The sequence below is a fragment of the Trematomus bernacchii genome, unplaced genomic scaffold (genome assembly GCF_902827165.1).
Source record: "Trematomus bernacchii unplaced genomic scaffold, fTreBer1.1, whole genome shotgun sequence".
NCBI lineage: Eukaryota > Metazoa > Chordata > Actinopteri > Perciformes > Nototheniidae > Trematomus > Trematomus bernacchii.
Window position 1 is genome coordinate 1,653,852 of NW_022987609.1, and position 12,455 is coordinate 1,666,306.

The 12,455-nt window shown below is 37.6% G+C and overlaps 3 protein-coding genes across 3 annotated transcripts; all 3 read right to left on the bottom strand.

Moving 5' to 3' along the window:
- Nucleotides 1–2,368: 2,368 nt before the first annotated feature.
- LOC117483499 (P2Y purinoceptor 1-like) lies at nucleotides 2,369–3,688 on the bottom strand. The gene has a single exon (XM_034131861.1). The coding sequence runs from the start codon at nucleotides 3,658–3,660 to the stop codon at nucleotides 2,668–2,670; it is 993 nt and encodes a 330-aa protein (XP_033987752.1). The 5' UTR covers nucleotides 3,661–3,688; the 3' UTR covers nucleotides 2,369–2,667.
- A 4,845-nt stretch (nucleotides 3,689–8,533) lies between these two features.
- LOC117483503 (P2Y purinoceptor 1-like) lies at nucleotides 8,534–9,511 on the bottom strand. Its single transcript, XM_034131864.1, has one exon. The coding sequence runs from the start codon at nucleotides 9,509–9,511 to the stop codon at nucleotides 8,534–8,536; it is 978 nt and encodes a 325-aa protein (XP_033987755.1).
- Nucleotides 9,512–10,327: 816 nt separating this feature from the next.
- On the bottom strand, nucleotides 10,328–11,458 carry LOC117483507 (P2Y purinoceptor 1-like). Its single transcript, XM_034131867.1, has one exon. The coding sequence runs from the start codon at nucleotides 11,447–11,449 to the stop codon at nucleotides 10,484–10,486; it is 966 nt and encodes a 321-aa protein (XP_033987758.1). The 5' UTR covers nucleotides 11,450–11,458; the 3' UTR covers nucleotides 10,328–10,483.
- Between the last annotated feature and the right edge of the window lie 997 nt (nucleotides 11,459–12,455).

Consider the following 12,455-nt stretch of genomic DNA (forward strand, 5'->3'; position numbering starts at 1 on the left):
ATAACGTTAACTAAAGGGAACAATCTCTTTGACACAGCTGAAGCTCTGGCCTTCCTTAAAAACGAACTAATTTAATAAAAATCACAGTTGTATTACTTACAATACATTGTTTTTTGAGAACAAACATTGGTGAATAATGCACCATAATACATTCTGACGAAAAATAAAAATTATTATGAATACAAATAAAATAAAAGAAGCCTCCTGTGAGTTACTACAAGCTATACAGTAGATTTTAAAAACGTTTTATAGAATAAAAGCTCACTGCTGGACGTTGTAGAAATGCGTGTGTGCACCACGACAAAGGAGCCTCATTCACTTTACATTGGCGTTGTTTGCGTGGTGCCGACACGTAAATGTAGCAAAGTTCGTGACTCCACCACGCAATGCAGTGTTAAGGAGTCGTGGTGGAGTCACGCATTCTGGTGAGATCAGGTTGGTTTGTGTGGGCCTACTGTACTGTTGCACAGTTTATGCTGTAGAAACTATGTCCAGGACAAGGTGTTTGGAAGTTTTGGAAGATTCATAGCTAACCACACTGAAGTTATGGAGGTATTGATCAGTCTTCTCATATTTTTAAGCCTCAAATTGTCCTCCCCCCCCCCCCCCCCCCCTCCCTCTAACATCACCAGAAGTCATAATTTAGGGGGTCTTTTCTCAAAAAAAATGTGCGGGCGAGCATCCCCCCGGACCCCCCTAGTATTGTTTGATCACCATTTCCACAGCCCCACCTAAAATATTTTCCACCAGCCGCCACTGTTGGGGAGTCTATATCCAGTTTACTTCGGGCTTTTTTGCTTCGTATAGTTATTATGCTCCAAATATCTGGAACAAACTCCCAGAAACCTGCAGGTCCGCTGCAACTCTTACTACTTTTAAATCCAGGCTGAAGACTTTTCTTTTTGCCGCTGCTTTTAATTGAACTATTCACATCTTAAACTGCACTGTAACTTTTAACTTTTATCCATGTATTTTTTCTTTTAATGTTTATTTTATTATCTTTTCTTTTTAATGACTGATTTTAAATGCCATTTTCATAATGTCTTCCATTTTTGTAAAGCACTTTGAATTGCCTTGTGTTGAAAGGTGCTATATAAATAAACTTGCCTTGCCTTGCCTTGCCTTGCCTTGTCTTGCCTTGCCTTGCCTTGCCTTGCCTTGCCTTGCCTTGCCTTGCCTTGCCTTGCCTTGCCTTGCCTTGCCTTGCCTTGCCTTGCCTTGCCTTGCCTTCGTATGTTGGGGGCGGGAGATTCATGTGATTGGTTGTTGGTGCCTTGCTCGCAAAAAATCCCCAAGCTTCAGATACGCCCACCTCCAAGATTTTTTTAACGCTGCTGTGTGGACGCTCCATGAGGGACTTCCGGGTCATTTCACTCGGTTACGAAGGTTCCTAAGCTAAATGGACTATTCGACTGCAGCCAAAGAGAGCACAGCAGCCCAAGGTTGCAGGCTACTACTAAAATATAAAATATAAATCATATACTGGTTTGTTTAACACCTTTATGTTTACCACATTATTCCATATTATGTTTTTTCATAGTTTTGATGTCTTCGGTATTAATCTAAATAAATCAAAACCTTCGAATGAGAAGGTGTGTCCAAACTTTTGACTGGTACTGTATGTGATCAAAGGTTTTCAAATGCTACAGCAACTGTCATGGGGGGGCAGTGTGTGTGTATGTATGTGTGTGTGTGTGTGTGTGTGTGTGTGTGTGTGTGTGTGTGTGTGTGTGTGTGTGTGTGTGTTGTACATTCCTGCTTTTTTTTACTTCTAGCACCACAATTATTTCTCAATGTTCTTCCAATGAAACTGTCAGGGTGTGTCACTCCACAGAACTGATAGAAACACGCACACCCATAAACACACATGTGTGGACTCATTTGGCTTTGATTTTAGCATGAATTCAGTATAATTTTCCTTGGAATATGACTCCTCCCAGGTAATGATTGCACAATGACCCACAGCATCTCTGTTCTTTAGACAGTAAATAGAGTAGTGTTTCTCAGTCCCAATATACATACAAGAATATTCTGGATTTATGTAGCCAACTTCTAAAAAAAGGTTTTGCATCCTTTCTTTATTTTAGTTAAGATTAACATTGACAATATCAAGCTGTATATTGTGCAATTGTTTATTATTTTTGGAAAACTCCATATATTTATAAAAACAAATGGTCAGGAACTAAGCCAACAATGTATAAATTAATTGAATGCTTATAGCACAATCTAAACTAAAAACTAAAACATTTGTTAAGACCTTGAAGTTATTAAATTAATATAATATATATATATATAACTCTGGCTTTATCATGCAATAATGTGTTTGATATATTTGTTGTTGTGGTAAAGATTATCAGCATTTGTAGAGTATAACTTATTCTTGTATTTTTTATAATAACAGGGTTTAATGAATGTGGATATATTTTTAACCTAAAAACCTTATCTGACAGAAAAATATATATTCTAGCCTTGATGATACACAAAGATATCCCTTAACGTTTGAATTCACACACAGGAACCAAACAGCATTAAAATACCCCCATAATTAACTGGAAGTCACATTATACATTTGCTGTTATTTTTTGACTCAACAGACTATGAAAAAGAAATGTAGACATATAAGTGAGACATAGAAAAGCTGCATTCTGCTATTTGTCTTAAATCTTGTTAAACCTCAACTGTAGTCTGAGCTACAGGCACAGAGTTGGAGTTTGACAGAAACAAACGGCTGAACGTCTCACGAGCTTGCAGGATCAGCTGTCTGAGCTGAGCAGGAATATGTTCATCTCCATGGAGGTAAACCAGAGGGTTGAGAGCACTGTTCAGACACACAAGGCCACGAATAATCCGATGAGCAATGTAGACTCCATCAAACCATTTACGGCATTTTCTCTGTTTGGACAGTACTCTTGACCAGAGGTTGAGGTTCTTCAAAACATGATAGGGGATGTAACAAACGGAGTAAAGAAGAATCAAGATGAACAACAACTTCAAGCATCTCTGTTTCAGTACCTTGTCAGTGGTGTTTGTGCGACAGAGCACAACAATCACATGTCCATAGCAGCCCAGAGCGATCAGGAATGGGATACAAAACCCAGTAAGAGTCCATCCAAGGCTGTACTTCAGGTAATCCTCGACGTAGATCTTACCGGTGGTATCATAACATCGTTCAGTCTTGTTTCCAGACGTTTTGCTGAAGAACATGTCTGGAACAATTTGAATGCTCACCAACAGCCAAACCAAGACTGAGATCCCAACAGAGTGGAGGACAGTTATTCTTCCCATAACTCTCATCGGATGGACAATAGCCAGGTACCTGTACACACTTATGCAAGTGAGGAACCCAATGCTGCCATACAAATTCAGGTTGAAGCAGAATCTTGTTATCTTGCAAAACACATATCCAAAGATCCATTTACTCCCCATAAAGTAGTACACCATCAAATATGGCACTGTGAGCAGATACAAAACATCAGCAAGTCCGAGGTTGAGAACAAAGACATTGATGTTCCCCAGTTTCTTCCAGTTGTGCAGCAGAGACTTCAATCCCCATCCATTAGCTACCAGACCAACGATGAAGACTAAGATGTAAACGGGAGGCAGAAATCTGCCTGAAAAGTCAAAGCTGACACGGGGACAAGATGTGAAATTCATTGTCATCAGGATGGCAGTTCCTTCTCTCTGTGAGTGTGAGCCAAAATAGAAAGAAAATATAAATCACAGCATGGATGGTTCAGAGAAGAGTTCCTGTTTAAAGTCACAACCTCCTAATTTAACTGTCTGGACCTGCACAAGATACAGGAAATGACAATGCTCTGCTGGTTAGTCAGATTTATAAAAAAATGATAGAATAACATTAAAGTTATCTTAATCAGATCCTAGTCCACACGTACATGTTTACATGTGTGGCATCACTGCATTCTGTATCTTTCTCTGGCAACCTTATGAGAAATGGAAACTGAATGTAACAAGTGTTAAACATGTATGCTATGCCTATAGGCATAGCATAAATGTTTAACACTTGTTACATTCAGTTTCCATTCAGTTTCCATTTTGGCTCTACACAGTATGACACAGAAATATCAGTGATATTTCTGTGTCATACTGTGTAGAGCCAAAATAGGCACCCCTATCAATATGAATTTAAATTAAAGAACAGGTTTTCACAGAACTAAATAAAAATGTTGTCTTTATAAACTTTATAATTTGCTGTTTGAATATTAGAGACAAGCATTCCACTGCAGTTATTTCCTGGGGGGGCGTAAAAACCATAAGGTTTGACACATCCTGTAGTAACCTACTTTCTATTGCATCTGATCAACAGTTAGCTGATGGTATCTGCATGTAGAGTGACTGTGCTGCCATCAACCTCAGCAGTAGATGCTCATAAGATGTCAGGAGAATATTAAGGTTGCATCAATACAAAAAGCAATTAATTAGTGGTCCTTTTTGGGGTTTCCCTTCCCTTTTTGTGCTTGTAAATGGTCTGCAAAGGCTAACATCCCAAAGTTCCCTCCAGAGGCAGTTTCTCTCCCAGTAGAGGCACTGAATACTAATATGAACCTTGAAAGTCAATCAATTTGGCTTCATTATTTATATAAAATACCAAAATTGCTGTTTATTTCTGTGTGCTTCAAACATGTTTTTAACAGCTCATCATCAGAGAGAAGAAGTGTACTGTAAAATGATTTATGAAACAATATATACATTAGGAAAATATGAATCTTTGAACATTCTAATATGAAAAAATATCAATCGAAAACACAAAAATCATTAAAAGAAATACAGGACATATGTAAAATATTGAGATATTTTCAACTTACATCTGTCTATAATTATTTACAACAAAACATTAAATCAAAAAATAAGTGCAATGTCACATTACTACAAAAACATTACAGGTTAAAAGATGAACGGCTCAATATCGGTCAACACAAAGGTTGGGGTCATTCTTTGGGATAATTTTCTATCTAACAAACTATGCCCTTAAGGGCATACCGTAAATTGCCAGTGAGCAATGTAAACATTTCTTTAAAACATTCTTTATGACCATATCAAGACAAGGGCCAACTGTCTTCACTTCATATTTAAATAGGAAAAAATCGTTAGAAAAACAAGAACATATGTTTTGTTGGCCTCAATATGGAAGGCAGAATTATTGAATTGCTTCACTCTTAAAACTTTAAAAAAGTAACAAAACTTACAATAAATAACATATGCCACCAGTTTTAGTTCCTCTCTATCGGCTCCCTGTAACTTTGAGGATTGATTTAAAAATGTAAGTATGTGGCACATCTGACATCTAAGAGGAGAAGTCTCAGAGAAAGCGAATCAGTACACATTTAATAAAACCAACTTGTGTTTTATAACTTTTACTTTGTGGGTTATACACTTATTTCTACTTGATTTATTGATTGCCTTCTCTGTCTGGTTCATCTTTCCCTTATCCTATTCATGTTAAGCACTTTTTAACCTCTGTGTTAAGAGCACAGTGGTTAATAAGGTTTGTTTCTTTCCTCTGGATTTGACACATAATTAATGGCACCCCAAGGTGTGGGAATTAGAAGGAGTTGTGATCATCCCAACTCAATCACAGTTTATAATTGAAATGATCCTTTTCTCTCTTAAGGTCAGTCTTTGAGAGGATGTGGATCTGCCTCAGTGAAGTCTTATTGTTCTGAGCGACCCAGTGCTCACACTGGCTGGTCAGGGTGTGGAGGCTATTTGTATATAACATTAGAAAGACTGATTCTTATTATTACATTATAAGCTTATTGTGCTCATTTTATGTGGCTGTGACTTTGGAATAAATAGACGTCTTTAGCCTGCAATACAGAGTAGCAAGATCAGGTGCAGAGACTGGCAGAATACAAAGAGTTATTCATAAACAGGACATCGCTCTGGCCTTGAGTTGTATGGGAGCTTCGCTCCCACACACAGCTAGGAAGCAGCATTATGAAGATTCCACTATATCTGCAGAAAGCTTCAGAAAAAACAAATTACGTATGATGGCGCCAGAGTAGGGAGGGACTTCCACAGGCCGGCCGAATGCTGATTGGAGGATCGTGTTGCCAAGAGACTTTTTTCTAAGTCTGCGCACCTACCAAAGAGAACCAAGTCTAAACCATGGTATCTCTTCAGCTAGTCTTGACCAATCATAAATGTACGGGCAACGCTCCGTGTAATAAAAATGTATGCACGCATGAGGTTCGAGGCTCTTTTCCGGAAATAGTGGTTACAGATTACAGCTTTGCTGTCTGTGATTTCTATGACGTGACGGAGTACTTGGCCAAGTGATATATATCTTTTGCTCTCTCATAATAAATAGTTTAACTTAGAAGTCGTCTGTTTTTCCTGGAATTTTGAACACAACAAGGGCCGATATACTATACGATACGATATTTCTACCCCACTACAATTCAAGTAAAAAGAGTACATTTACTCTATAACATTTATAAAATGTCTTTAGTTACTTTAGATATTTTGATTAATAATGTGAAATATTAATAAATAAGTCTTTAGTTACACCCAGATTAAAATCCACAAGCTACCCTGCAGTATACAAAGTGATTACAATTAGCTGCACCTTTAACAGCTTTGATAACACTTTAATGCAACAATCATTATCATCAAAACATAATATATACTATTTTGAAATGGACCATTCGGCATAATGAGTAGTTTTACTTTTGGTACTTTAAGTATATTTTGATGTCAATACTTTTGTACTTTTACTTGGGTAACATTTTGAATGCAGGACTTTTACTTGTAACAGAGTATTCCTGCACTCTGGTACTTACATTTTTCTTGAAGAACAAGATCTCAATAATTCTCCCACCATTGGGTACTTTATATTTCAGGGTTGGGGAAAATCAGGACCCTAATGCAGGAGAAAAGGACAAAAAGGTCAAGAAACAAAAGGCAAGCTTTAATCCAAAAAGGATGACAATGAAAAACAGGAAACAACTTAAACAGCAAAATCGGGGGAATACGAGGAACAAGACAAACTTAGAAACAGGTACAGGCAGGTAACGTGGACAAGAAAGACGACGATCGGACATGGAGCAAAGGCGAAGACAAGACTAAATACACAGAAGGGTAATCACAGGACAAGACACAGCTGGGGAGGGGAGGCAGAAACACAAGGGCAGCAGGTGAACACAATCAGACAATCAGATCCAGGAGGGAAACTAAAGACAGGAAGGCAAACACAGGAAGTAGGACCAGACAATACACAAGGAGGAAAACATTTCAAAATAAAAGGTGGAAAATGGCAACATAAATCCAAAACCATGACATTTGTACTCCACTACATTCTGAAAGCAAATATTGTATACTCTTTAGTCTTTACCCAGTTAAATTTACTTTAGAGTTTTAGCCAAGCTAATTTGTAGATCCCGATTAATAATATGGAATATATCTTGCTGTCCCTGTATTTGTCATCTAGGCACTAGTTTTTTTGATGAATGTTTATGTACGATCACAGATTCATTCAGCTCATGCAGCTTAACTCACAAGCAGAATTGTAAAGTACTTCAAATAAGCCCCACCATTACCAGCTTCAACTTTAAGGTGATGTTTCTTTAATATATCAAAAATGTTAATCAAGTAACATAATAAAACTGAGTATATATCATTCTGAAATAGGAACAATTGCATAATGAGTACCTTTACTTTGGTTTTAAAGTACTTTTTGAATGCAGGTCTAATACATGTTGCAGAGCATTTTTACACTGTAGCATATTTAGTGTTACTTTTACAGTATAGCACTAGCTTAGATTGAACAGTCTATGCTAATGTTGCTAGCATACTAACTCGCTAATTACGATTAGCCTTCTTTTAAACCGCATAGCATTGATATAGTATTGAAAAACACACTTATTTTTATTTTTTCCGGCTGTGTATTTTCAAATTCTAGCGATCTCGAGCTGGTTTCTCCAAAATTACCTACCCCACCTTTAAGATTAACATCGACAATATCAAGCTGTTTATGTTATTATTTATTATATTTGGGAAATTCCATATATTTCTGAAAAAGAAATGGTCAGGAACTAAGCCAACAATTTATTAATGACTTGAATGCTTATAGCACAATCCAAACAAAAAAACTTAAACATTTGTTAAGACCTTGAAGTTATTAAAGTAATATTGTAACACAAACTCTGGCTTTATCATGCAATAATGTGTTTGATATATTTGTTGTTGTGGTAAAGATTATCAGCATTTGTAGAGTTTGACTTATTCTTGTATTTTTTTATAATAACAGGGTTTAATGACTGTGGATATATTTTTTAACCTAAAAACCTTTTCTGACAGAAAAATATATATCCTAGCCTTGATGATACACAAAGATATCCCTTAACATTTGAATTCACACACAGGAACCAAACAGCATTAAAATACCCCCATAATTAACTGGAAGTCACATTATACATTTGCTGTTCTTTTTTTACTCAACAGAATATGAAAAAGAAATGTAGACATATAAGTGAGACATAGAAAAGCTGCATTCTGCTATTTGTCTTACATCTTGTTAAACCTCAACTGTAGTCTGAGCTACAGGCACAGAGCTGGAGTTTGACAAACGGCGGAAGGTCTCACGAGCTTGCAGGATCAGCTGTCTGAGCTGAGCAGGAATATGTTCATCTCCATGGAGGTAAACCAGAGGGTTGAGAGCACTGTTCAGACACACAAGGCCACGACTTATCTGATGAGCAATGTAGACTCCATCAAACCATTTACGGCATTTTCTCTGTTTGGACAGTACTCTTGACCAGAGGTTGAGGTTCTTCAACACATGATAGGGGATGTAACAAACCGAGAAAAGAAGAATCAAGATGAACAACAACCTTAAACTTCTCTGTTTCAGTACATTGTTGGTGTTTGTGCGACAGAGCACAACAATCACATGTCCATAGCAGCCTAGAGCGATCAGGAATGGGATACAAAACCCAGTGAGAGTCCATCCAAGGCTGTACTTCAGGTAATCCTCGACGTGTTTCTTACCGGTTGTATCATAACATTTCCCAGGCTTGTTTCCAAACGTTTTGCTGAAGAACATGTCTGGAACAATTTGAATGCTCACTATCAGCCAAACCAAGACTGAGATCCCAACAGAGTAGAGGACAGTTATTCTTCCCATAACTCTCACTGGATGGACAATAGCCAGGTACCTGTACACACTTATGCAAGTGAGGAACCCAATGCTGCCATACAAATTCAGGTTGAAGCAGAATCTTGTTATCTTGCAAAATACATCTCCAAAGATCCACTTACTGCTCATCAAGTAGTACACCACCATAAATGGAAGTGTGAGCAGATACAAAATATCAGCAAGTCCGAGGTTGAGAACAAAGACATTGATGATCTTTAGTTTCTTCGAGTTGTGCAGCAAAGACTTTAATCCCCATCCATTAGCTACCAGACCAACGATGAAGACTAAGATGTAAACGGGTGGCAGAAATGTGTGTTCAAAGTTAAAGCTGACACGAGGACATGATTTGTTCATCATTCTGTCTCTCTTAAAGCAGCAAATACTGTAAAGCAAGTATGCTACTAATACTGAGGATGATTAAAGTAACTGACAATTTGTATTTCAAAGTGGCTTCTTGTGAGTTTTCTTAGAATCATGATTAAATGGAAAATCTTGCTGATCAAATGATAAAACCACACAGGATGCATGAAATTATATTTTTGCACTATCGTGACCTCATGCGTTATCTAGCACCATCACCATGACAGTTACCAATGCTTTAGGTTATGATCAAGCCTTCTAAACTAACGGCATTACTATCAGCCTCAGCTAGTTTGCGTTTAATAAGCACATGTTTGCATGCTTACACTAAGATTTGTCAACATTTATCCCCAAGCATAGCTCTGCCCGAGTACAGCCTACAGAGACGCCACAGTTGGTCTGACTGTTTTTTTTCCTTTCTGGTTTGTAATCCCCATCTTTTAATTAGTTATACAATTCCGGTTTGCCTCCACCCGTTAATCAACATAATTACTATTTTCACAGTGTAACACTAAAGTCGGGGGATTTTTTGCACAACTAGCCTAACATTGTTGTTAAAATATCTAATGTTAAAGTCACATTGTGCGAACATTAGTTATACGTACAGTACCAATATTGACACTTGAATGTGCTTTTGTTCTTTTTAGGGTTTTCCAGTGCACCCCTTTGTGCAGTTGATGCAGGCGTGTTGCAACAGGTGGAGCTTTACAACTTGCATCCTGTTTATTTTTACACATTCACACTTCCCTTATTAATTCAGAGAGCATGCATCACAAATTAGCGTCCCCCAACAAAACACAATATGTAGTCCTGTTCTCTTTGCCATCATTTCTTTATTAATATGAATTTTCAGAGCTTTTTTAAGCGTTTGAACAGCAAGATGACCACCACAAAAACCATGACAAGGTTCAATACATGTTTTAATAGTAGAAGATGATGCAATACACTTTTATATGCACATCAGACAATTTACATCAAGGGAACTTGACTAGGGGTGCTGGAAGGTCTTAACGCAGCTTGGCGAGCTCGCTGTAGTAGACGTCTGAGCTGAGCAGGAATATGTTCATCTCCATGGAGGTAAACCAGAGGGTTGAGAGCACTGTTCAGACACACAAGGCCACGACTAATCCGATGAGCAATGTAGACTCCATTGGACCACTCACGGCACAGCCTTTGATTTAACAAAACTCTTGACCAGAGGTTGAGGTTCTTCAATAGATGATAGGGGATGTAACACACAGAGTAAAGCAGAATCAAGATGAACAACAACTTCAAGCATCTCTGTTTCAGTACCTTGTCAGTGGTGTTTGTGCGACAGAGCACAACAATCACATGTCCATAGCAGCCCAGAGCGATCAGGAATGGGATACAAAACCCAGTGAGAGTCCATCCAAGGCTGTACTTCATGTAATCCTCGACGTAGATCATACCGGTGGTATCATAACATTTTCCAGTATTGTTTCCAGACGTTTTGCTGAAGAACATGTCTGGAACAATTTGAATGCTCACCAGAAGCCAAACCAAGACTGAGATCCCAACAGAGTGGAGGACAGTTATTCTTCCCAAAACTCTCATCGGATGGACAATAGCCAGGTACCTGTACACACTTATGCAAGTGAGGAACCCAATGCTGCCATACAAATTCAGGTTGAAGCAGAATCTTGTTATCTTGCAAAACACATCTCCAAAGATCCATTTACTCCCCATAAAGTAGTACACCATCAAAAATGGCACTGTGAGCAGGTACAAAACATCAGCGAGTCCGAGGTTGAGAACAAACACATTGATGTTCCCCAGTTTCTTCCAGTTGTGCAGCAGAGACTTTAATCCCCATCCATTAGCTACCAGACCAACGATGAAGACTAAGATGTAAACAGGAGGCAGAAATCTACCTGAGAAGTCAGACCTGACACAAGATGTGAAATTCATTGTCATCAGGATGGCAGTTCCTTCTCTCTGTGAGTGTGAGCCAAAATAGAAAGACAATCTAAAGCAGAGCGTGGATGGTTCAGAGAAGACTTCCTGTTTAAAGTCACAACCTCCTAATTTAACTTTCTGGAGCTGCACAATATACAGGAAATGACAATGCTCTGCTGGTTAGTCAGATTTATAAAAAAATGATAGAATAGACAGCAGTAGATGCTCACAAGATGTCAGGAGAATGTTAAGGTTGCATCTACAAGAAGCAATTAAAGTGGTCCTTTTATGCTTTTTGGGTTTTCCCTTCCCTGTAGTGTGTTAAATAGGTTTTTGTGCTTGTAAATGGTCTGCAGAGGCTAACACCCCAAAGTTCCCTTCAGAGGGAGTTTCTCTCGCATACACAATTTGGCTTCATTATTTATATAAAATACCAAAATTGCTGTTTATTTCTGTGTGCTTCAAACATGTTTTTAACAGCTCATCATCAGAGAGAAGAAGTGTACTGCAAAAATGATTTATGAAACAATGCTACAAAATATACATTAGGAAAATATGAATCTTTGAACATTCTAATATGAAAAAATATAAATCGAAAACACAAAAATCATTAAAAGAAATACAGGACATATGTGAAATATTGAGATATTTTCTGTCTATAATTATTTACAACAAAACATTAAATCAAAAAATAAGTGCAATGTCACATTACTACAAAAACATTACAGGTTAAAAGATGAACGGCTCAATATCGGTCAACACAAAGGTTGGGGTCATTCTTTGGGATAATTTTCTATCTAACAAACTATGCCCTTAAGGGCATACCGTAAATTGTCAGTGAGCAATGTAAACATTTCTTTAAAACATTCTTTATGACCATATCAAGACAAGGGCCAACTGTCTTCACTTCATATTTAAATAGGAAAAAATCGTTGAAAAAACAAGAACATATGTTTTGTTGGCCTCAATATGGAAGGCAGAATTATTGAATTGCTTCACTCTTAAAACTTTAAAAAAGTAACAA

Bases quoted from the DNA above. Each gene is read 5' to 3' on its own strand.
- LOC117483507 (XM_034131867.1), bottom strand. From the start codon at position 11,449: ATGACAATGAATTTCACATCTTGTGTCAGGTCTGACTTCTCAGGTAGA.
- LOC117483499 (XM_034131861.1), bottom strand. From the start codon at position 3,660: ATGACAATGAATTTCACATCTTGTCCCCGTGTCAGCTTTGACTTTTCA.
- LOC117483503 (XM_034131864.1), bottom strand. From the start codon at position 9,511: ATGATGAACAAATCATGTCCTCGTGTCAGCTTTAACTTTGAACACACA.